The sequence below is a fragment of the Serinus canaria genome, chromosome 18 (genome assembly GCF_022539315.1).
Source record: "Serinus canaria isolate serCan28SL12 chromosome 18, serCan2020, whole genome shotgun sequence".
Lineage (NCBI taxonomy): Eukaryota > Metazoa > Chordata > Aves > Passeriformes > Fringillidae > Serinus > Serinus canaria.
The window spans coordinates 5,972,329-5,996,858 of NC_066331.1; the positions used below are offsets into that span (position 1 = coordinate 5,972,329).

At 47.2% G+C, this 24,530-nt stretch overlaps 2 protein-coding genes across 3 annotated transcripts in view; one reads left to right on the forward strand and one right to left on the reverse strand.

The window, feature by feature from the left end:
* Positions 1-24,530, reverse strand: part of ACSF2 (acyl-CoA synthetase family member 2) — a 36,510-nt gene that overhangs the window by 8,064 nt on the left and 3,916 nt on the right. Inside the window, exons 2-10 of the mRNA XM_009094402.4 lie at positions 22,704-22,899; positions 20,827-20,955; positions 19,824-19,877; positions 17,142-17,260; positions 16,757-16,919; positions 16,260-16,355; positions 15,238-15,386; positions 14,535-14,626; positions 13,386-13,462 (exon numbers count right to left, since the gene is read on the reverse strand). Coding sequence (XP_009092650.3) covers positions 13,386-13,462; positions 14,535-14,626; positions 15,238-15,386; positions 16,260-16,355; positions 16,757-16,919; positions 17,142-17,260; positions 19,824-19,877; positions 20,827-20,955; positions 22,704-22,899 — 1,075 coding nt within the window. The remainder of the gene's footprint in view (positions 1-13,385; positions 13,463-14,534; positions 14,627-15,237; positions 15,387-16,259; positions 16,356-16,756; positions 16,920-17,141; positions 17,261-19,823; positions 19,878-20,826; positions 20,956-22,703; positions 22,900-24,530) is intronic.
* Positions 3,477-11,622, forward strand: CHAD (chondroadherin). Of its 2 annotated transcripts, none has more exons than XM_009094400.4 (4): positions 3,477-4,370; positions 7,999-8,162; positions 8,322-8,467; positions 10,683-11,622. In XM_009094400.4, exons 1-3 carry the CDS (start codon positions 3,591-3,593, stop codon positions 8,461-8,463), a joined length of 1,086 nt encoding a protein of 361 aa, XP_009092648.1. In that variant the 5' UTR covers positions 3,477-3,590; the 3' UTR covers positions 8,464-8,467; positions 10,683-11,622. The 2 variants fall into 2 exon arrangements, with proteins under 2 accessions (XP_009092648.1, XP_009092647.1); XM_009094399.4 differs by having other exon boundaries at positions 10,686-11,622.

Genomic DNA, 24,530 nt, shown 5'->3' on the forward strand with positions numbered 1-24,530 from the left:
GGAGGAGGGGTGCACCCCAAGGCCAGCCACACTGGTCCCACTCCAAGAAGATGATTGCAAGTCTGCACTGTCACAGGAAACCAGATCTGGAGCCCCTAAAAGCTACAGAATCAGGCTTAAAAGAGCAACGGACTATTTTAACTATGGAGCTGTCTTGATATGCCAGAACTTTCATACTTATAAAAATAAAGATTAAACATGGAAAATACTATCTCTAGTATTGTATCAAACCAGGTCAGACCTGCAACATCAAAGAAACACCCCAAATCTATATTTATACTGCTTCAAAAACTGTATCTATTTGCTTAGCCCACAACACCTCTAAGAAGGAGAGGAGTCCAGCATCTGCAAATCACCAGGAGTGTTTGCAGAACTGTTAATCAATTAAGAAAGAGAGGTGGCACGATAATCCTGCCTCTTCTGCAATGTCCTTGCAGTGCTGTTCCCAGGGGACATGTGAGGTAGGAGCTGGCCAAGACTCAGCTCCCCTTGACTGCGGCACAGGGACACCGACACTGCTCCATTGTCACCTGCAGACTGCCAACCACCCACGAGTGGGACCTAGGCAGCCTTTTGAGCATGGCTGGACATTTGCTGGCCAGTTGAGGGCTGCAAAACTTGGTGTGGGAAGAGCAGAGCCCTCCAGTGAGCAGCAAAACACAAACAGCATGGAGCCAGGGAGAGGTGCCAGCTGTGGCAGATGCCAAACAGTTCCCACCACAGGAATGTGCTTGCCGAGGCATGGAAATCAAAAAATACTAAGGGAAAGAACTTCCTTTTATTCACTACTTGAGTCTGGAGAAATGATCTGAGGAGCAGACACCTTTCCCCCTATTATAACCTGGCATCCACCTAAACTATACTTCAGGATCAGGACTGGCAGGAGTGCAGAAGCAGAGACAGCCTCCCATCTCACACCAGCATCGTGGCAGATGTGTCCCAGCAGTTTCACAAGAAAGCTACACTTCACTGATGTCCACAGCCACAGCAGACACATCCCCACAGGGAGAGTGTCTCTGTCCCCCCAGATCTGCAGTTTCAGCCAGCAAACAGAAAAAGGGTGGAAGACAGTGAGAGGAAGAAAGAGAAGGAGGCTTGAGGTTTGAGCAGTTTAACCATTGAAAAGGGTCTTGTTCCAGAAATATACATGGGTGGATGTATTTATGGATGGGGTTTGCAAGGCCCTCACCAGCTTTTTGCTCCAACCTGATCCACACTGGCCAAAATCTCTGCAGAAGCAGTAAGCTCTTAGATGAGGTTTTTTTTGTTTTTTTTTTTTTTTTTTTGCAAGGGAATGGGAAATCTAACTACCAGACTCTCAGCAAAGGAGCACAGATTCAGTCCCCAGATTCAGAGTCCAGCAGAAACAGGCAGGGTTTTAAATATCACCCACCAGATGCTCTTGCACAGAATAACATAACTGCAGGAATTGTTAATCAAATGATTACAGTGAAAATTAAAGTGGTTGAACCTGCTCAGAGAGAAAAAATAAAATCAATTAGTAGACAGAAGATGATGCTTTAAAGGTTTTTTTTTTTTTCTTTTCCAATCATTCCCTCAGCTCCCTGCCTGAGCTTTACGAGCAGTGCACACTCAGGAGCACCCTCAGAATCATGGAACAGCAAACTGAAGAGGCAAAGAAGGAAAAAACAGAAGGTTCTGTCTATCTCTTGCTTCGCTGTCTCAAAGGTCCTGACCAAGGCACTCAAAGAGCTTCTCCAGAAAGAAAAGCACATTCATGACCATTGTGGCACTTACTGAACCAGGCATAAGCCAAAAAACCATTGTTTGGACCAAAGAGTTTTAAATCCCACAGTAACCAGAAGGTCCCTCCAGCAGGAGCATGGAGCTCTCTAGGTCAGAGCATCTCTCCAGAGGAGAGCAGCTCTCAGTGCTGAGGTGAGCTGCTCCACGGCATCACATCTCAGGGCTGACAAACACCGAAAGCCTGACATGGCCTGGTTTGCACCATGGTCCCACACATTACATCATCATTCGGCCACAGGCTCACCAGAACCACATTCCCACCCCAGAACCCTATTTTCTCCCCCAAATTGGTCCTGCAGTGCAAACACTACTCAGACTGACAGCTGCTGACCAGAGCAGGGCTGTCAGGCTGTTTGCATAACATGGTCTGGAGCACGCTCGGCAGCGCAAGCTGATTCCTCACTGCAACAATGGAAAAACCCAGAAACCTCAGTGAATAAGCCAGTCTGTGTCCTAAGTCAGCCCTTGGATTTCCTCCCTTTCTCGAGCCCATCTCGCCTCTACACAGGCTCCACTGGGGCTCTGCAGTCAGCCTCAGGAGCAGAAATCTCAACAAGCTCACAGTTATATGCTCAGCTCTCAGCTGTTTGCTGCAGCCAGGAACTGGCTGGAAATCAGTTCAAAATGTTCCAATTCCAAACCCCACCCTGCAACCCCTGGATCTCTCTCTTCACACTCACAGAAGCAGGCGCTGAGGCTTTTAACTGCTTTGCTTTAACCTTGTTTAAAGGTTAAACAAGGGGACATCCCTTGTGATGTTAATTCACCTTTGCCACCACTACCCTAAGACAGGAGCCAAGGCAGATGCCAGTTCCAGCTCCAGCAGGGATACTTTTGTTTTGCTACTTCTCCATCTCTTTATCAATGCCAATGTTTCTCCCTTTCCACAGCTCTGCCTGGAGAGCCACAGTCACTGCCACCTACCTCTACACCACTGCCTTGCATTTCATATCCACCAGCCTATGTCCCACCACTTCCCTGCAGGCTCTGCTGCTGTCCCATCCTTTGTTGGAAGGCACCAAGTGTCCTGACCATGACCATATTATCCTCAACTGTTCATAAGAAAAGACACAGAAAGAAAAGAAATTAAGACTGTCTTTGCACTCCCTTTCTTGGCCAGCTCTTCAATGCAGCCTAGATCTGGAAGTGTTCAACCAAAATTTTGCATTGCAAGAGCAACTGCTCTGCTGTTGGCCTTTGGCATGACCCCGTAGCACTCCCACCTCCTCCAATCCCTGTTTAGGCAAACTCCTCTTGAACCAGTGAAAAAAGGCACCCCACCCCCCACCAGGAACCTTCCTCTGTGAGAACAAGACCCAGTGCTTCTCCCCAAAGCAGCTGAGGCTAAGTAGAACCCCAGAATCTCCTGGAAGCTCCAGCAGGAGGTGGCTGTGGAGCTCAGCAGTGCTCCCTGCTAGGCTGCTAACCAAAGCAGGCTGTTTTCCCCCCTGCAGATGAATCTGGTCCCTGCTCAGCAGGGACCAGGGAGGTTCTCCACAGAGCAGGTCTGCATTGGTTTTTCCCGAGTATTTGCCTCCCATTTTCCTCCAGAGATGAAAACTATTGCTCAGCACCAGGGCCAGGCAGGGCTGTGGACACTCCTCTGCCTGGTGCCAAGGGGTTAAGCTCACAGTAAGTTCCCAAAGCCAGTTGTTTCCAACTGGCTGCTGCCTGTGGTTTGTGGGAAGGGATTTTACTTTTTAATAACATTATAAATAGGGCTGTGTTCAGTATGCTGCAAACCCGGTTACTCTCTCTCTCTCCCACCCGCCACTCTCCTCCTCCCGCTTCTCTTCCCACCACACTTAATTCCAGATCTGACCATGAATGGGTCAGGCTTCCTCCTCGGTGTCCTCAGCCTGCTGGCATTTCTCATCTCCACCATGCAGGCATGTCCCCCCAGCTGCCACTGCCATGGCGGAGACCTGCAGCACGTCATCTGTGACAACGCGGGGCTGAAGAAGATCCCCAAAGTGCCTGAGCAGACACGGCTTCTCAACCTGCAGAAGAACAACTTCCCCATCCTGCCGACCAATGGCTTCCGTGACATGAAAAAGCTGGTGTCCCTGCACCTCCAGAGCTCTCGGATCAAGGAGATCTCCACCGGAGCCTTCCGGGGGCTCAAGAGCCTGGTCTACCTCTATCTCACCGACAACCAGATCAGTGTCATAAAGCCAGGAGCCTTTGATGATCTTTCTGATCTCACCTACCTGTACCTGGACAAGAACAAGATCCCAGACCTATCCAAAGGGCTCCTCTCCCCTCTTGTCAACCTCTTCATCTTGCACTTGGGCAGCAATAAAATCCAGGAGCTGAAACCAGGGGTCTTCAACGGAGCTAAAGATCTGCGCTGGCTCTTCCTCTCTGACAACACCCTTACCAACCTCCTACCTGGGGCCATGGAGGATGTAGAAAACCTTGCTGTCCTCCACCTGGACAAGAACCAGCTGAGCAGCTACCCTGTGAATGCAATGAGTAAGCTGAGAGTGCTGGAGGAACTGAAACTTTCTCATAACCCAATTGAGGTCATCCCTGACAACGCCTTCCAGTCCTTCGGGCGATACCTGCAGACACTTCACCTGGACAACATGAAACTGAAGAAGGTGAGTCCCTTCTCCTTCCACTTGCTCCAGATCAGAAACATAGGGCTTGCTTTTCTTCCCCTTTACAAAGCCCTTGGTTTGCTGACCCTCCCTCACAGAGGAGAGGGGAGATGCAGGTCTGTAGGCTCTGCAGGCAGCAAGGCACTGACTACACCCTGACGTGGCTCAAGCGAGGGATGAGAGAGCACACCCCACCCCTCTGTTGAGTTATTTATGCAAAACCAAATTATCTGGAACTGATTAAGCCCTCTGGATGGATGCAAGGCAGTGCATTCCCTCCCAAGCTGGAGGTGACATCAGACACTGAGAAAGGTAGCTGGGGTGCTCCAGAACAATTAGGAGCCTTCCATACTCACAGACACCAGGTGAGGGATGAGAGGTGAGCGTGTCCCTTCTAGTGGAGGGCACTTCCACCTTGCAGAGCTGAACTGCTCTGCCTCCTCTGCTCAGCCCAGGTATCTCCCTGTAGATTGGGAGAGGGATACTCCTTGGAGGATATGTGAACAGTCCTGGTTCCTTACCCCTGCCTTGCAGACAGGTAGGGGTAGAGACCTTCACCTCCCCACTGCCTCCTAACCTGACACATCACAAAGAAAGGTTTGTTTATTGATGCTCTCTCAAAAGGAACTCTCGCAGCATCTTACAAAGGAGCCCTGTTCCCGCTGGAGGGGAGGAGGGACATTCAGGTATCCTGAAGGGCAAAACAACCCCCTCCTTTTTCTGTGAGACATCAGGATCCACAGGCAGGAGTATCACATTCAGGGAATCACTTGCATTAGGACCTTTGAAAAGCCAGGCAGTGCTGCAGAACCTGGCACAGGATCCTGATGCAGGCTGATGTCCTGGGTGAATCACCCATGGCTGGAAAGAGAGGGAGCTGCAAACAGAACAGAACAGTTCTCCCTGGGATGATGCTTTGCCAGGAAGCCCAAAAAGTATCCAGGTGAACCAGGCTGGGACTGCACAGCAAAGCAACAACCACCACACGCAGGATGATGTGACGAAAAAGAGAATTTCTTCACAACTCAGACAGTCTCACAATGATGAGCAGATCACATGAAAGCTACAAGAAATGCATAAAATCAGAGTTTTCAAAGGGAGATAGAATTCCAAAAAGCTCAAAAACTGGAATTACAGTTTGTCCAGGTGCAGAACAACACTAACTAAACCAGTTCAGTAATAACTTCAGTATTTAAGCCCTTGTCCACTCTGAGCATTAACCTCTCCAGTATGGGACTGAGCAAACTTAAGACTTGAAAAGGATCTATTGACCTTACTAGGCAAGACCTCAGATGTTCTGTGACAGCACTTCTGTAGACTCAGTTCTAAGGCACTTTCAGTCAAATATTGCAGCATAATGTTGTACCAGCTAGAGATATCAGAGTTCCAAGTTACATGTTGAAGAAATTAGACCTTGGGGTGTTCCAGGGAAACAAGCATCCTTGGTTTGACCAAGAAGCAATGGTTAACAATTTTAGCCAGCAAAAAGGACTTTTTTTTTTCACAGTGACCACCTGTGGATAGGAACTTAACAGGCTCTTGTGCAGCCAGTGCCTCCTTTCCTCCCCAGCAACCCAACAGGACATCAGTTTATGGGATCAGCACTAATAGGGGTGCCTTCTGCAGCTTTAGGGCTTGCAAATACAAAGCTTCCAGCTCATTTTCCCTTCAAATCCTCAAAGGTCTCATATCTAAACAGCCCACGTGTGAACTTTGCACTGCTAAGAGACATCTAATCACAGAGGCTGCAAGATCCAGGAAATCACCACCAAATGCTCCAAGTGCTGCCAGCATCTTTAACGCAGCCCTTCCTCCTTCACAAACATGCTGTCCTTAGCTCTTCCCTGCATGGCTGCAAGATTTTTGAACTGATCAAGCATAAACCCACATAAATCTACTCCAGCCTAAATTACATCGGAGCAAAAGGAAGAGCCTGAGCAAAAGCTGGAGCTCAAGCTCCAGCACAGAGCTCCCTTTTCCCCCCAGCATCACAGACTCACAGCAGATCCCACAAAGCTGTGTTGCACAGGCCAGTACCCTCCTTGTACCTCAACATGAGACAGGCACCCCTGCCTGTGCATTCAGTGTAAAATAACAGCAGCAATCCTCCATCTAAACAAGGGATAAAAATCGCCCTTTTCTCCCCAAAGACATGGTCTGGCAGGCGGCTCTGTAGCTGTTAGCAGCAGATGTGAACTCTTCTCATGGGGTTGGAAGAGGAATGAGCAGCTGAGACAGTAACACCATTGTCCAGCCCTCCCGCCCCTCTGCACCGCGTGCCAGCATGCTCAGAGCAGCTCTGCTATCAGCACAGTCCAGCCTCCTTAGGTCAGCTCAGTTTTGCAAGGAGAAGACCAGCAATGCTGACTGTCCAATATCTACAAGGATCTGGGAGTCTCCTAGCTAAACTCTAATCCCATCCAGCAATGCTTAATTTGGAAGATGACAAAAGTTCACGGCTTAAACCTCTGTCAAGCTTTTCAGCTCAGAGAGGATGAACACACCCTGATGGTCCATGAGAAGTGCAAGGTTCTTTTCAGAAATGGTAGCACAGGTCCTGGGGCTTTGGGAAGGCCTAGTGAGTGTCCTCTCCAACCTTTAGAGAAAGCTCTGCCCCACTTTCAGAGGGGGAAGAAATGGTTTGTCATAGCCAAGAAGAGTTTTGTGCTTTGTCTGGGAGCCCCTCCCCAATCCATCATTGCCATGGAAGTTCCTGTTGAGAGGTTTGCTTTCAGCAACTTTCCCACTTGCCTAACCATGGGCTGAAACACGTCAGGGATGAGGCCTCAGGGAAGTGAGGAGAGGGCTGCAGAGTCAGATCTACAGCCTCTCTTGCTTTTTGACAGCTTTCTTAAGGTAGGCTCTACCTTAAAACCTCCCTGTCAACCAAGAAAGCACAAACTTTACAGCATCCCTTGCAAAAAAAACCCCACAGGAAATGAGAAAAAATGGAGAAGGCTGAGGTGCTGGAAACCTGCCTATATTTCCACATTGCTCAAATGCCAAGTGTAAATTTCCACTCAGAGCCCCCAGCCACTGCCAAAGTCTACAGCCCCTTCAGAGGCCACAAACACTCCTCCTTCAGTTGCTTCAGGCAAGGCAACAGGCCTTGGGAGGATTTCCAGCCTTAGAAAGGAATATACCAGAATATATCTTCATTTAGAATGGAGAATTATGACTCAAAAATAAAAAGGGTTGCCAGATTTCAATTTATTCAGGGATGTGGCTGCAAACACAATCCCACATGGGTTGGGGATATAGCTCTCCCTGTAGGAGACTCCATCAACCATGAGCACACCAGCCTGCTGCCTCTCAAGTGTATAGAGAGTCCAGCAAGCCAGCTCACTTCTCTTGCTCTCTCTATGCTTCACAGAATGATAGAATAGCCTGGGTTGGAAGGGGCACTAAAGATCATTCCTTTCCAAAACCCCCTGACATGGGCAAGGACACCAGGTTGCTCCAAGTCCTGTCCAACCTGGCCTTGAACACTTGCACATTCACAACTTCTCTAGGCAGCATGTCCCAGTCCCTTGTTCTTATGACACTCAAAGTCTGGAACAGAGGCCCCCAGATTTGGAGTCCCCATTCCACAAATCCACGTTCCTCACCAGAAACCTTTGTGCTTCAGTTTGCAGACAACGCGTTTGCTGGCGTGACCGTGCTGAAAACTGCCCACGTGGAGAACAACCGGCTCACCCACCTGCCCCAAAACTTCCCTTTTGACAAAATGGAGACGCTGACCATCTCCCGAAACCCCTGGCACTGCAACTGCCAGCTGGCACCTCTGCGCAAGTACGGCACCACCACAGCCCGCGCCCCCTGGGGCCTCCCTGGGCCCCCCGAGCTGTGCCAGGACAGTCCTGTCACCCTCAGCAGCTCTCTCCCCACCCTCTGATAGCCGTGGGTTGCCCCTTTTTCAAGTTCCTCTCTTCCTTCCTCCCTGTGTCACAGGTGGCTGAAAGGCAACCGCACCCGTGCTGAGGACACATGCTACACCCCAGCCCAGCACCGGGGACAGCCCATCAGGGACACCCCGGCCCTCCGCTCCTGCAAGCTGCCCACCAAGAGGTCCAGGAAGGGGAGCCGCCATTAAACACGTAAGATGGTTCCCTTTCAGAGCCCCAGCACCTTTGGTGGCATCAGTCTTAAAAGCCCCCAGGGTCTGGCTTACAGCAGCTCATCCATCCACCCACAGATGTCTCTGCTCAGAGCTGCTCCATCTCCTGGCTCCATGAGCTCCCAGAGCAGAGAACCTGCCTGTAGCAGCAGGGATGGAGTCAGGTCTGTGAAAAAAATATAGGGCTAAAGACAGGCCTGGGGCAGAAATTAAGGGCAAAACATGTAAATAAATATGACATAGAGAAGTAAGGATCCTGAGAATACACACAGAATAATTTTGAAATCTTCAGAGCTTCTATTGCAACATGGGAAAATATTTATCTCTTTTTGCAGCAATCACTGTACATAAGGAAAAAAACAAAAAGCCCTACACTGTAACAGGGTTTAAGCCTCAATCATGCTTCAGGCACTATGTTGGCATCCACCTTGTCCTAACACCAAAGCCCCATATCAAGTCAAGATGTAATTGTTACACAAAAGGGATAAACACTATATATCAAACCAAGGGTGGATTTAGCTGACTCCAACCCTGACCACACACAAGCTTTACTTTTCTAACCAACTGGAGATGCTCAGCCCTTTGCCCTATAAAGGTCCTCCAGGTCTGGTATGAAATCCAGGACAGGGCATTGCTGGGAAGTCTTGCCGCAGACTGCCCAGCCCATAGGAATGTAGATATCTTCCATAATGAGCACCTCTTGATCCAGCACTTCCCTTTCCACAACTACAACTCCCTCCAAGACAGTCAGGTATTCAAAAACAACGGCTGTTGCCTTCAAATGAGTATCCCAGAGGAGGGAGGTTCAAGATAGCAAATAGTCTTTGGTTAAGGTGTCCTGAGCCAGGAGGTGATTCAGAGACCAGGCTGCCTTCCCCTCCAGCAATGAGCTTTTGCTGACAGCTACCAAGGCAAACACCAACTGTGAAAACTGATCACACAGACACCTTCCACAGCTGGAAACTACCAGGGGTATTAAGTTCAGCCTGCAGAGGAGCAAAAAAGCCACAAATGTCATCACTCCACCCTAAGCATTTTACTTTTTCCCATCCCAGAAATAGGTCTGGAGTTTGTACAGATTCCAGAGGACTTTGAATGAGCCTGAAAGTTTGTAAGCTCTTGGGGAAGGGACCTTTGCTCATTTGTTAAGGAAAGTGCAGTGATCCTGCACTGCATTGTACGAAAAGAGGTGGGCATTGTGCTATGTTATGGTCTTTTGATACCCACTTCACTAAGGATATGCACATCAGGGTGGAGAAAGGAAATTTATGACCAAAATGTCAGGGACTATGCCAGCTGCTCTGTGCCTTTCAAAAGTGGTTATTTCTCTTGTAGTGCCAGAGGGGTTTATGGATTAGAGATGAAAATACTAGTCATTCCATACAGGGCAGGAAAAAGTTCTGCTCTAAGTATGGAAAAACTTCAGATTTCTAAACCACCGTACTTAAACATAGTTTATTTACAGGTCTGACCCTTCTTAACCTTCTTTCCCTGCCTGAACTCAATCCCAGTTCACTCCTCCATGGTGAGAATAAGAAAACCATGACAATAATACCTGGGGTTTTTTTCTGTAGCACTTTCCATCCAGCTCCCTCAAACAGGTTTACAAGTGCTAAAGAAGTAGGAAATTATTTATTCCAGTCTTGCAGAAGACAAAGCTCAGTGCCTTCAGGTGTCAGTGTGAAAATGCAGGTTCACTCCAGTGTGCTGAGCATGAATTTTATGAAATTGTCTCTGATTTCCTCATGCACCCCTTGAGAGACAGGCAGGTGCCATATACAGGGGTCTGTATTTCAGGGATGAGGACTGACTTGGGTCACTGGCTACATTTAAGATGAAAAGCTGCTTGGTAGTTTCTAAGACTACACCTGCCCTGGATTTTCAGAATCGGGGCATCAGAATACTCCACTACTCTCACTCTGGGTGTCCTTCCTTTGCCAAGAAAGTGTTCCTGGACCATCAGCACTTTGGGTAAGATCCTCAGGAGTCACACAGAGAGTCAGCAGAGTAGCTCAGAGATAGGACTAACCCACTTCCTCTGCTGTGGGAAATTGTAACAGCTCCTTGACTCCAAACTCTTCACTTTCAGGTATGGGCTTCATCCACTGATTTAAAAATAGACAAATGTTACAAGTTTACTGCTCTGCTGGAAAAATCCCCTTAAAGGTGTGGCCTTCTCTCTTTTTTAATCCTAGCAGGCTCCAGTATGGCCTGTCCTGGTGACGGGTCACTTCAACCATCAGAAAACTACTGACTTCTGAGTCCTTCCTTCAGCTTCTCCTACCTGTCAGGAAACACTTCTGATATATATGAACACCTGCAGCCTCCTCTGAATCCCTGCTTCTCTGCTGATCACAAGGATGGAATCCACCTCCTCAATCTTTTCCAACATCTATGTATTTTAAAAGAGGCCTTTTTAAAAACTATGCATGACCATACTAAGACAAGCTAAGCTAGATCCTGCTGGTAAAACACAGTAATCTTTCCCAGAAGAAACAGAACCCACACCCCTGATCAACCAGCTGGTTGCTGTCTCTCCCATTCCAGAGGAGAGGGAGCAAATGGGAAGGTAGGAGCATCCCTCCCCCATCTACTTGGTAAGGAAAATCGGTCTCAACCCATGCAAAGAGACTCCCCTGCCTTCCACAGAGGGGATCCCTGCAGGCCAGGGCTGAGGGGACAGCTGAAGCAGTGACCAAGAGCCAGTGGCCCATCTCCCAAAATTGGCCAGAAATCCTTAAAGGGAAACAGTACTGGGAACCTCCAAAACTGGAGCCATCTGAAGACTGGATTTCCCTCCCATTCTGTGGGGTCACCAAGATGTCCAAGAAGAGAAGGTGTGCATGGTGCAGTTGGCCAGGCACCCCTCCTCTTCTTCCCACCCATATTCCAGAGGATCTAGCGGGACACCAGGATGACTATGGTTTATTGTCACAGCTATCTCAAAGCCACAGTTGCAATTCAACTATGTTTTTTAATCCTGAAGAGTTATATAAATATATGTCTATTTATTCCTCTGTAACAGTGTAAATGACCTTTAAGAGGGTGAAAACTCCTCTGCCTTCTATATAGAAATCAAATTGTATATTTTCTTATGTACATCTTCTGTATAAAGCTCTTGCTGCAAAGATTAAATCAACAAGTCTGTGTGTCTGTCTGAGGGCTGGAGGGATCAGCAGTAACATGAGACCAGTGGCACAAATATAGACTTAATCCTCTTTATCCCATGGGCAGAGCAACTGTTTGGGAGGGTTTTATTATTTCTCTTGCTACAAAACAGGAACATGTGACACCTAATGAGACCTGGGTTCTCACAGTAATGCTTGAAAATATTTTGTGAGGCCAAACTCAAGTTTACTATGAAAATAGGTAGCTGTCACCTGACAGAGCTCAAGCAGCAGCACCAACCCTGGTGTTTCCAGCTCAGCATTAAGAGCATCATATCTGGGAAAAAACCTGCCTGACCCAAGACAGCTTCAGGATGGATGCCCTGGATTCCCCTGGTCTGTGGCAGAGCACAGAGCTGCCCCTGTAAAACCCTACTGCTGGTGCAGTTGGGGTCTGCCAACAACAACAGCCTAATCTGACTCCCAGACCCTCATGCTTATCCATCACTACTGGCTGCTTCCTCAGCCTTGGGAAGCAGCATGGTACCAAATTAATTTCCTTTAGGGCAAAACAAAATAGTCCTTTCCTGGCTCAGCCATTCTGCATGCATCCTGCATGCAAATGGGAGGACATGCCTAGGAAATGTGTCACCTAGAGGGTCACTGGTGGAGCAACAGGACATGTTGTAGCAGACACAGACACGGAGCTAGCAGGAGCCCCGTGGAGGACAGAGGCTTAGAGATAAGAAAATGCCAAGTCTTAGTAACTAAGCCAGAAGTCTCTGGTCCTCCAGTCTAAGCTGATCTCTCTGTGACCCCACAGGCCATTTTCCCTAACCCTTACAATTCAGGGCTCAGTTCCTGAGCCCTGTTACCCCAACATCAGGGGCTACTTTAGCCCATTCTGGCAGAAGCACTGTTGCTGGAACCCTTCACAGACCTCCCAATAAACCTCACTGTGGATTCACCGGTGCTGCCTTCCCTCTCTCTCTCTATCTCTCTCTCTCTCTTTGTCTGCTGCCTGAAGGCATTGCTGAGCCGAAGTGCCTTTAGCAAGCTAAGAGCTGAAACTGTAAAAGAGCTGACATCACTAAGAGCTGATAATCACTGAGCTTGCAAAGGTAGCTGTGGCTGCAGCAGTTGGGTTTAGGACACCCGGCCTCCAGAAGGCTGAGCTATCCAACCCGAGCCTGCCTGCTCCCTGGGGCACACTGAACCTGCAGGAATCCAGCTGTCTGGCAAGAAGCAGACCCCGTGGCTTTCTCAACATGTGGCCCAGCACATACTGCCCTTCTAGCAGTGCAGCATTTGGTGCTGCACACGTGGATGGCACCACTCCCACGACCTGACTCAAGACATGACAAAAACCATGCAATGAGGTTTTACATCCACAGGAAATCCAGGATGGGGAAAGAAACTAGAGAGCTTCACACCAAGAGGAATACAAGCACCCACCCGCACCAACACGAACCAGCACTGCCTCTGCCACCATAATTCTGGCAGTGTATACAACTGAATGTCAGTAAAAGTTTTGAAATGAGCAGCAGAATTTCACTTAATGACATTGAATGTGATGCCTTGTCTTCTTCTGAAGCTTCTTCCCCAGACACCTCAGCAGCAACCAGGCAGAACCCCCACTTCTGTCTTCCAGGTCCTTTAAGCCTTCCCTCTTCAGCCTGATCCCAGCAGCTCCAGGACCACCAGGTACCACTGTGGTCCAGAGAACCCAAACTCGGTGTCTCACCATAACAATCACCCCTTGCAGGTCTGGTCACAGCCACCACAACTCACCACAAGTGCTGGCATGTGCATCTTGGTGATAATTGTCTTCATGATCTCAGGGGGAACAGAAGAACCTCCAATAATTCCTGGAAGAAAGAGGAAAATACCTTGGAAACCAGCTATTTATTCCCAGGAGTGGTCCTTCAAATGGCTCTCCACTCCCAGATTCAATGCTGGCAAGACCTGTGGGATACACTGGTTCCTGTCAAAATACTTCCTAAATCTTTTTATACAGGTCCTAGTTGTTCTAGAAGCAAAGGCTGCAGCAAGGCCAATTTGCCTTTCTCAACAGGAAAATAAACTCTATAACTCAAACCTAGTCCAACCTATATTTCCCCAAAAATGGAAAGATTCATAGCAGAAAGAGACACAGTTTTATAGTGGGACACACACTCTCATCGATCATCACCATAAAACCCAAAACCTTTTCTCTTGCCTCGCACAGAGCAGCCCTTTTGGGAGAGGGTGGATCCCAGTGCCACCTGTTCCAACCTAGGATGACAGAGCAATAGAGCAGGGCATTAGATGGGCTTTGGTGGGGAACAGGATGAAGACAGGATCGTTTTGCACTAAGCAGAGATGACTGGGTAACTTGCTAAAATATTTCCTTATGCCCCAGCACCACCTCCTCTCTGTACTATTATTGTCTCAAAAGGACTGGTGGTCTGCCCAGCTATTTCCAAGGTGGGCTGGGACAAGAGAGGAAGCTCCAGCACACGGTATCACACCCTCCAGCATGGGGATGAATGACTTCAGAAACAAGCAGGAAACTTCAGGTCTGAGAAAGAAATCTGAGCTTGGCTCTGCTTTATGGACTACACTGGTCTGAGACACAGAAAGCACCTGCTGCCACATGGTGGTGGTTGGAGAGACAAGGAAAATCAAGCTGCTCCTGACACCTCCCCTTGCAGCTAAAATAGAAAGGTCCTTCCCTAGACTGCCTTCAGATGAAGGAGTCCTAAAATACATAATGAAGGAAAGATTCCCCAAGGAAAAGAAATGTAGCATCAAACTAACAGGGGAAACACAAGGCTCATGCAACTAAATTCTTCCCACCAGAAGAAATGCGTGCTAACAAAACTAAAAATATGGCCTCCCAGCAGGGAAGCAGAAATATCCTGGATCTCAGGATTTCTCCATTTGAATTCTGGGACTTACCTCCCCGGAGAGTTGACAGGTCATAGGAGTCAAAGTCTGGCTGGGAGAGCATGTCTATGAACATGGTGGGTGTGCCAAGGAGGAAGGAGCATCTTGAGGAAGAAGGGATAAAAAGGCAAAGCTGCAGAGGTGGAAACTGGGGGCAGCCCCAGCTCAGCACCCATCCTGTCCTGTCCCATCCTGTCCTGTCCCATCCTGTCCTGTCCCATCTGGGGCTGCAGAGCAGCAGCATGGAGGCAGGCAGTAGATGTGCTGTTCATCAGCATATGCAGATATACATCTGCATAAAATATAGAGACATATGTACACTTATGATGCAGACAGCATCTTTTGTTTCCCAAGCTACACCTGAGGAACAATATGGAAATGCTATCCCAGCAGCAGAGCTGGAGCTGGAAAAGGAGGGCAGGTGTTCAGTTGTGAAAACACCGCAGCCACAGCAAACCAAGGCACCACTATGCTTCCCAACCAAAGCCCTATGGTGACAGGAAGGATCCCTTAATTTCAGGAGAAGGGTGACACACTGCCAAGGACAGCTGAAAAGGCAGAACTTTGGTTCCTGAAGTGCCTGTGCAATTGAGTGCAGCAGCAAATCTGCCTCTCCCATTGTGGGAAGAGCACAAGCAGGGTCCTGGCAGGTGGGGCAAGGGAAGGAGCAGAGCCATGAGGCCAAGAACTGCTCCTTAGCAAAACAGGCTCTCACTTCTCTCGAGACACGGCCTCCAGCAGAGCCTTGCCCTCGAAGCCGGGCGATGAGAAGATGCAGGAGGTGCCATGCAGAGCCATCACCATGCAGCCCCCCACCGACGCCAGGCAGTGGTAGAGAGGCGCAGGGAGCGCACAGCGAATCTCCTGGGATCAACCAGAAAACAGTGAGGAGAAGAGACCTCCCAGTGTGTGTTCAGCCCATCTCCCTGCTGAAGGGCATAGATCTGAGCAGTGACATTTTTCCTGATCCCCTTGGCTAGAAATCTGACAGTCCGCTGTGTTTCTGTTAGTTGAAAACACAACTGACACATCCTGCCTTTAATAAAAATCAGTTTGGGAGGTTTTTTATGTCAATATTTCATCCTGTAATTTTGCAATGTCTCTTCTTCGCTGGACTCCTTGGTCTGCTATATACCAAAAGAGATGAATGGGAGTGCTGTGAGAGGCATGAAATGTGCAGGACTTGGCACACACCATTTTATTTTCTTCTTTTTTTAAATCACCAAAGGCTCTGAAGACTGATTGAAACAACTCACCTATTCTCTGGATCAAAGCTGATGTGTACTTCAGAACTTCAAAAGAAAATATTCGTCTACAACATTTTTTTAAGAAACCACAAAAAGAGAGGTCATACCCTGATAAGAGTTATAAGACTGTAAATATGACATGAAACCAAGTCATGTAAATCAAATTAAAACCTCAGTCAACAGAATACAAAGTTAACATCCATAGTCTTGTAATTATTTGAAATTAGTATTCACCAAAATGAAAAATTATTAATTTTGTGTTTTTTCCCCACAAGAAGATAGCTTTTTTGCCGAAAAAAAAGGTTCACATGAAATTAAAATGAAAGATCAATGAACTCCCTTGAAATGCAAAATGTTATGCATTAATATCCCTCAATGTCATTTGCAGTAAAACATCCTTCCCTTCCACTGAGTAAACACCAGCATTTTCCACACGTGGTCTCTCCATTGCAGTGGTGGCCCCCACAAACCCTGTTCCCACCAAACCCACCTGGCCTGTGATCCCCAGCCTCAGACCAACCAGATTGGCATTATTCACAATGTTCCTGTGGGAGAGGGTGGCTCCTTTAGGGCTTCCCGTTGTTCCCTGGAAGACACAGGGAATTATGCAAAAACACCACCTTTTCTAAGGATGAGCTCAGGGGAGATTCCCCCGGCAGACTCTGGGGTGATCTTGCACTTTCTTCTCCTATCAGACCTGGGAGACTGGTTTTACTTTTTAAACAGCATCTGAATCCCCAAAAATAGCCCAGTTTCAGCTGAACAGAGTTCATCTGGCACTGTCTCATCTCCCTTGACAAAGGACTGAACAAAAAGAATGGGAGAAGGGGAAATAGTAGAACACTTTTTCCGTCCTATTGCAGAAGCTGGAAGCTTGGTCTCAGAGGAAAACAGGAAGAAAATGTGATGTGTGGCATTGCACACATCTTTCCCCGTGTTCCCAGTGAGGAGCCTAAGCCCAGGGCATGGAGCTGGCAGGGCACCTACCGAAGTGAACTGGATGTTGATGGGCTCATTGCAGGACAGCGTCTGCTGCACAGCCCTGAGCTGCTTCAGGTGGCTGCTGTCCCCAGCCTGCATCACTTCATTCATGTGGAAGGTGCCAGGCAGCTTCGAGTCACACATGATGACAATGGACAAGTCAGGTAGCCTGGCAGAGAGAAAAATACCATCAACAATAACAGAACAAGGAGAAAAGTGCCCAGACAGGCACACACTGGTCAGGGCAAACCTCTGGGCCAGCCTAAATTGTTCTCTTCAGATGAGACCTCCTGTGAGTCCTTCAGCAAAACCTGTGTTGTGCAGCTGAGGGGACATAAGGCAGGACATGGCTGTGAGGTCAGTGCAAAGACACCAGATGTTCCTAACTCACCTTTTGCTCTTTATTCCCCCTGGACTGCATTTTTCTAGCTCGGGACATGATTGCTTTAGAACATCATAGTATTTCTGTGTTTTAAATTGATTGGGAAACACCAGTGCCTTACAGCCAACCTGTGAAGGGAGACAGAAACTCATGAACAGTCCTGTTGGGTTGATGGTCAGGACATGATAAAGAGCAGCCACCCCCAGTACAGGAACAGGGAGGTTCCCCAGTGACTAAAGCAAATGAGCCTTTACAGCTGTGCACTCCCAAAGCAGTGCTGTGCTGTTTTTGCACACCCAGCATCCCAAGCCTGGATCCAGCTGTGCAGCCAGTGCTTTGCTCTTCCTCAGTGCTGGATTCAGGATGATTTTTGCTGGTCAAGAAATTAGAGCTGTAGCCTAAGGTTCCCTCCTTGCCCAGGAATGACACCCTTTGTTGTGAGCACAAGGTAAACAACTGATTTTTCAGATTATGAGTCTCAAACCTTAAAAAAAAGCCCAGTCCCAAAATATGAATAAATAAATAAATAAAGGTAAAACAAATTAATTTGTTTTTGATCTGGGATGAGGATTTTTGAGGAAATTTGGAAAAACAAGGACTTCTAAAATCTGCCTCTAAGATCAAGCCAAGCTTTTTCTGTGGAATTTTTGAGGTGTTCCTTTTCCTAAGAATTTTCCACCTCTTTTTAAAGCACTAGCTATTTTGAAAATGAAAACATTTTTCATTCAACCCTTACATTTACATAGTCCTAAAACAAAACATCTTAATTACTCCAAGAATTTTTGTTTCTTTTTCAGCAGTGGAGATTTTGCTGAATTTGACCCAGATTTGCAAACTGTTTTTCTTCCAAAAAATGTATTTGTGTCCAATAAACTATTTACATATTTACGCCACTGTTCTCATTATTCTCCCAGAGTCTGGGAAATAAGGAGACAAAGGCTACTCCAATAAATTATTTGTAAGTACCCTCTGGGCTTTGTCAGAAAGAAAGATAAACATTTGCTCTATTTTCTGGAACAGGCTGTCCAGAACCCAGGGGACTGAGGCTGTTTTGGGCCTCCGCAACTTTTTACTGCTAATTCCTTTAAACTACAATTCTGGTTGAACCAGTTCTGAAAAATAGATGCTGGGTGGGGAGAGGAGGGCTGGTTGAAGGGCTGATGTTGTACAAGATAAAGAGTCACTGGCTGGGCCTCTCCCACTTGGTCTCAACCTGAATGGCACCAGACCTGTCTTCAAAGAATGTAAAATACGAAATCTCTACATCAGTTTGCTTTTACCAAAAATACCTACTGTATTTCCAGGGCTTGCTTTAACCAAGCCCTGGAAATACAGTAGGAATCCAAGGAATGGTTATTCCACACATATTTCCATAGACACCAATCAGACTGCACAGATGGATGGGATCCAACAGGAAAGGCCCGAAAGTCTTCAGAAATTTTATTACGCAAATAAACAAACACAAAGAAATCTTTAGGGTGATGAGGAACTCCAGAGATCCCAGTGTCAAAGGCACATAATAAAGCTGGGAATGCTGGCAAATCTGGGAGGGCAAGACAGGAGCAATTTCCAATGGAGCTGAAGCACATTTCTGCTCTTATCCCACCAACATTCCAGGTTACATTAGAGAAGAAAATCAGAGGAGATGAAAACAAAAGCCTTGCTGGGGAAAAAGGGAAGAACTGAGTTGCACATTCCAGTAGGACAGAGAAGCCCAAGGACAGCCAGCCTGGAAGAGGTGGTGCTCCACTGCAGCAGTGGGTTCAATCCCTATGCATGAGAACAGGAGTGACCAGCAGGACTGCTGAGAGGATTAAAGAAAGGATGAAACAAGAATTCAAATTGGAGCCCAACAACCCATTACACAGTTACTGATACAAAAGAAATTTGCTAAAATTATCCACTTTCTAGGTAAAACTAACTTGGGTGCTGCCGGGAACATTCAGAAGTGGCTTCCTCTCTTCTAATATCAACCTTTCATTTATAGTTGAACAAATCACAATGAAAAAATTAGCTGCTTAATTTTTATTTTTTAGCCATCAAATATTTAATAATCTGAATTCCTCATTATTTGAGCAAGGGAGCCTGAACAGTTTAAACTGATCAGTGCTCTGCATGTCACAAACTCAAACCCAGGCAGGTATTAAAGGGTAGATGAGGCAGCAGGATCAGACAGCAGAGAGATGTTAAACAGTGGCAATAACTAGAACTTAAACCAGCTTTAATCCAAGGCCAGCCAGCCTCAGACAAACCTGGGAAAGAGAAATCAAGCTACCAAGTAGACTGGTCCTTTCTGAGGTTAAAATGAGGTCCTTTCTAAAGTTCTACTTTCAAGGCTGAAATCCCAGCTGGTGATTTTTGCCCTGAGCAGGAGGGGCATAGAGGAGGTATCAAGTCCTACATTTTCTTCCCTCATTCCCTGGTAGATGATTGCTGACAGTGGGGGCTGGGTTGGGGTAGTACTGGCAGTACCTGGCTGTTAACAGAGAGAGAGGGATGAGAAGAATACATCAGACAGGGTGGCAGCCACAGCAAGAAATGTGGCCACAGAATTGCAGCTTCATCCCCTGTACACATCCAACACCAGCCCTACTTTCCAGCCAGCTCTTCCCATACTCCCAAATCTTAAGCAGCTCATCTGCACCATGTCCCCACCAATCCCCTTCAACAGGTAGTTCATGCCATACAAACCTTCCTGAGCACAAACTCCAGCTCAGAGGCCTGGTAGGCTGGATTCACAGATACCTGAAGAGCCAGAAACAAGAATGTGATCACCTTCTTGCCTTGAACATGCTCCTCCCTAGCACAGATTCCAACAGAAAAGTTCCTCCAGGGTTAAGCCACACTCAGAGCCTCCCCTCCAACACAGAACTAACAGCTCACCACCACAGGGATTCCACACTCACAGAAAATATACCTGAATTCTGTGTTTGTTGAAAGAAAACAATTGGAAAAGAGATTTATGGGAGATCACATAGTCAAAACAGAGCTTCAGGAACAGAAACCAGACCTCCTGTCTCACAGGAGTTGATCCAGTTGATCTAGCTGATCCAATCCACTAAACTAGATCAAAATTCTTGTGCAAGTCAGGTTTCTTGATGGACAACCGTGATGACACCTTCTACCCAGCTCTCCACAGAGTGGCCACTGGAGTTAAGTTCACCCACAGGTTCCACACTCTTCCACCCTATTCCTGCAGACACTGGAATGAACCAGGATGGAGGAAATAGAGCAGAAGGCAGGGTACAGACCTCAATACAGTACACTGCCTAAATAAGGTGTATTTTGGTCATGCTATCAAATGAAAATTGGCTTTAGGCATATGCAGCCTGGACGAAATTTTTACATGAACCTTTGTTCCATGGAGCAATACATTTCAAAGGGATCCAACCAGTTGGTAACTGGTTAGAACAGCAACATCCCACATAAAAATGGTCTTGTAGAGAAAAGCACATCTCCTATTAACAGCTGTTGTAAGCACTTTTTTGCTTCTCATCCCTCTGCCGCCTGCTTCCCTAAAGAGTGGAGGACAAAGATGCAGAGAGCTGCACAGGTCTTCCTTAAATAATTGATTCAGCTATAGATGACATGCCAGGTAAGAGCATGGGAAAACAAATTTTAATCTCCAGTATTTCCTATTGCTTCTTTGTCTCTATTTCCTTTCCCAACAGACTGCTAAAAGCAAACTCCTTACCAGGATGATTCCTGCCTGGGCAGTTGCAAACTGCATAAGAACCCACTCATATTTATTGGGTCCCCACATCCCCAGCCGGTCTCCCTTCCTCAGGCCAAGGGCCAGAAGTCCAGCTGCTGCTTGGTCCACCTGAAAAATACAAGAGCCTGAGGATCACACACAGGATGCAGTGGGGGATATTGGTCTCCAGGCACTGCTTTCTGGAAAAAGCATCATCTTTGTAACTGAAATGCAACAGACTGTGTCTCCCAGAACAGCCCATCAGCCCATGCCTGCAGCAGCTTCTGAACCTGGAGCACAGACCAGCCCCTGCTCAGAAGGTTGGCTGAAAGCATAAAAATAACAAACCTGGAACAATACAACAAAGCAGGAAGGAAATCAAAATAGGCAATTATGTTGTTGCAAGTTACTTCTTGTCCAAAGACTATTTGTTGCCAAGTTTCTCATTAATTCATCTTAGGACCAAGCCTTGCCCATATGCTGGGCCCATCCACACTGTTGGATCTGCCTTCCTTCTGGGTATCACTTCCTTCAAAAAGGATTTGGGTGAAGAAAATTCTATCAAGTGATTTTTGACCAGTTCTGGGTTCCTGTCCTCAAAAGTGCTGTGAGGAGTGACTGGGGAAGTTGGAGGGGCTCAGCCTGGAGAAAAGGAGGATCAGAGGGGACCTTCTTCCTCTCTACAACTCCCTGACAAGAGTGCAGCCAGGTGGCAGTCAGAGTCTGCTCCCGGGGAACAAGTTCAGGATGAGAGGAAGTGGCCACAAACTGTGCCAGGCTAGGGTCAGGCTAGAAACAGGAAGAATTTCTTCACTGAATAGGTTATTAAATATTGGAAAAGACTTCCCAGTGAGGTGTTGGAGTCCCTGTCTCTGAAGGCATTAAAGAAACAACTGGATGTTGCACTTGGTACTCTGACCTACTTGACAGCATTGTGATCGGCCAAAGTCTCAGTCTTTGAAACCTTTTACAACTTTAATGATTCTGTGAGTCTGTGATTTGTTAACTCAAGTTCAGCCACTATATTAACAACTACTTTATTTTGCAGGGTGGTAAGCATGTTTCAGGTTCACAAATGTATGTATAAATACACTGAGGCATTCAGGAAAGGTTTTATAGTTTTGTTAAGTTCTCAAATGAATTTATAAAATCTGCCTTGTAGGAGATAAGAAACTAAGGAATAATTTGATTTAGTTCTGAATTACAGCCTACTTCTTAAAATTAGGGTGAATACAGCTAATCTTGTTTATGTGAATGGATGTGACCAAAACCATAGTAAGCCTAAAAACTACCAAACAATTCTTTCCTATCAAAGATCATATCACACATTTATTAGAAACTTTCCAGTTAGTCCCTCCATTTCAAAAACAGAGAACCATATATTCGTCTATGCACACACCCACACCCATCTGTGCATATGATATTGAGCCCTAGTCCTTTATTTTGCTCCATTGCCTTCATGCTTGGATAAAAATCTTCCCCACACTCAGGACCTCAGATAACCAGAGAGACTAATCCAAAATGTGGAGTCTACTCCAACAGAGAAAAACACCATGACTCGGCCCATAACCCATCAGATACGTATGAAGTATGAATGTTCAGTATGGGATGTTACCATGAATGTTCATTATGGGATGTTAGCATGGGATGTTAGTTCATGCTTCCCCCCTTTCATCCCAAGGCTGGGAGAAGGATGAAGGCAGCACATGCCCATCGGTGCATGCTGGAAATGCGCTGCTCCCTCTGCACCAGCATGAAGGGCCACACGCAACTCATCTCAGTCCTGAGCTGAGTAATGAAACTGAGCAATGTTTCCCACTCCTCCATCACACCTGCTGCTGTCATCCAGTCACCTGAGGGATGAACAAGGCACTCACCTCCTCTTTGAACTGAGCAAATGTCTTCCGAACCCCATCCCGGCAGAAGACCAAGGCCTCGCGGTCAGGAAAGCGCTCCACGGTCTCTTCCAGGCACTGGCCCACGGTTTTGTCAAGAAGGGGAATGTCTGTGGGTCCCTGGATGTAGCTGTTGGTCACCTTGGGAGACACAGAGGGCATCTTTGTGTGCAGGGCACTGGGAAAAAAAAAAGAAGAGGCTATTTAATATATCCTGTCAATACAGTTCTCCTCATCTGGAGGGATTATCAGCCTGCCAATGTCATTGGAATACCTGATGCACATTCCTGCACCAGTGGGAAGCACAGGCAGCTGCTTCAGTGGGTCAGGATCAGGAAGACTTCCAAAAGGACTTGGGAAGCTTATGCAGTGGCTTGGGGCACATGGACAACCTTGGTACCCCAAGGCACACACATGTGTATCTATGCCAGCAGGCAGAACAGGCAGAGCCTCCATCCCTCCATGGGAGACCTGGTGGGGAAGGAGCCTGCACCAGCCCTGCAGAGCTGGCACAGCCTGGTCCTACCATCATTCACCTGCACTGAAAACTACACAGACATACCAGCATGCCTGGACAGAATATGGGCTCTGCAGTTCACAGAGAGATGGCAACTGGGCTTGGTCTTTCTGCAACATTAAAAAGCATAAGTAGCTGTGAAGTAACACAACCAAAACAGTTTGTAGATAAATTCTCCCAACTGGCTGAAAAGAGCAAACAAATGAGAAAGAGAGAATTAAAATTAAAGAGGTCATTCTTCAAAACAATCAGCAGAGAAGAGTGTAATCCTGCAGAATTTAAACTGTTTAGAAGAGTTCAGAGAAGCTAAGCTGTAACTGAGGTGTCCACAAAGGAATGTTCTGTGTTTACAACAGCAATCAGCTGTACACCATCCATCTCTGACAGCTGGAATGCAAAGAGTTTATGGAACTCAAACAGCATCAATAAAAAGAGGAGCTACCAGCAAGATAAGGGGGGAGAAGTGCAGAGGCAATACCACAGAAGGGAGGAGATGGCCCCCACTGCAAATTTGAGACAGGTGGGAAGGAGGAGAGCAGGGATGGGTTTGAGAAGTACAAACCAGGCAGGGTAGAAGCACTGAGACATTGTGCTGGAGGCCAACGGGGAGGTCAATGAGTCAAGAGAAGCAACAATAGGAAAATCATTTTAAAATCATTAAGGCTTTCTCTGAGGTCTGATCATTGGTGGAAATGCAGCAATCTCCCCTTGAACCACAGCTCCTAAGCACTGCAGTTCCTACCTTGATTTCTCTCTCCATCTCCTACAAACCTCTCTCTACCCCAGCAGCCACCTCCTACCACACTGTCTTCCTCCCCAGGCAGCCCCCCCTGTTCTCTGTCCCTCCTCATTTCCTCTCTGCCTTTCTCCTGACTTCAGCTCCTTCATTCCAACATCAGGAGACAACCAGAAGGGACAGGGCCAAGGTACATTTGTAGGGTGCATAGCACAGAGGCTGTGTATAATGCAGTGTATAATGGGGAAATCCCTGCCTCAAAGAGGAAACATAGCTCAGCCTTAATGCCCATCTACTATGGTATCAATATTCTGCAAAGACTTGGTGTTACGGCGACAAATTATTTGCTTTCTTGCCCACAAGAAACAAGCCTGAGCCAGCAGTTGCCTCCTGTGTGGAGTGAAAGGTGGTGTTCAGAGAACAAAAGTTAGATTTTACCTTCGGGGGACTACAGCTCCAAGAGGCACTGAATGACCTGACCCTTTTCCCCCCACTGCTTTTTGGCAGAGGGAGGATTGCTCAAACTCCCACAGGCTCTGTTCAGACATCCCCTCTC

Excerpts from the sequence above, each read along its gene's own strand:
- CHAD (XM_009094400.4), top strand. The coding sequence starts at position 3,591 with ATGAATGGGTCAGGCTTCCTCCTCGGTGTCCTCAGCCTGCTGGCATTT. Across the intron at positions 4,371-7,998 it reads ACAACATGAAACTGAAGAAG|TTTGCAGACAACGCGTTTGC; the intron begins GTGAGTCCCTTC and ends TTTGTGCTTCAG. Across the intron at positions 8,163-8,321 it reads CAGCTGGCACCTCTGCGCAA|GTGGCTGAAAGGCAACCGCA; the intron begins GTACGGCACCAC and ends CCTGTGTCACAG.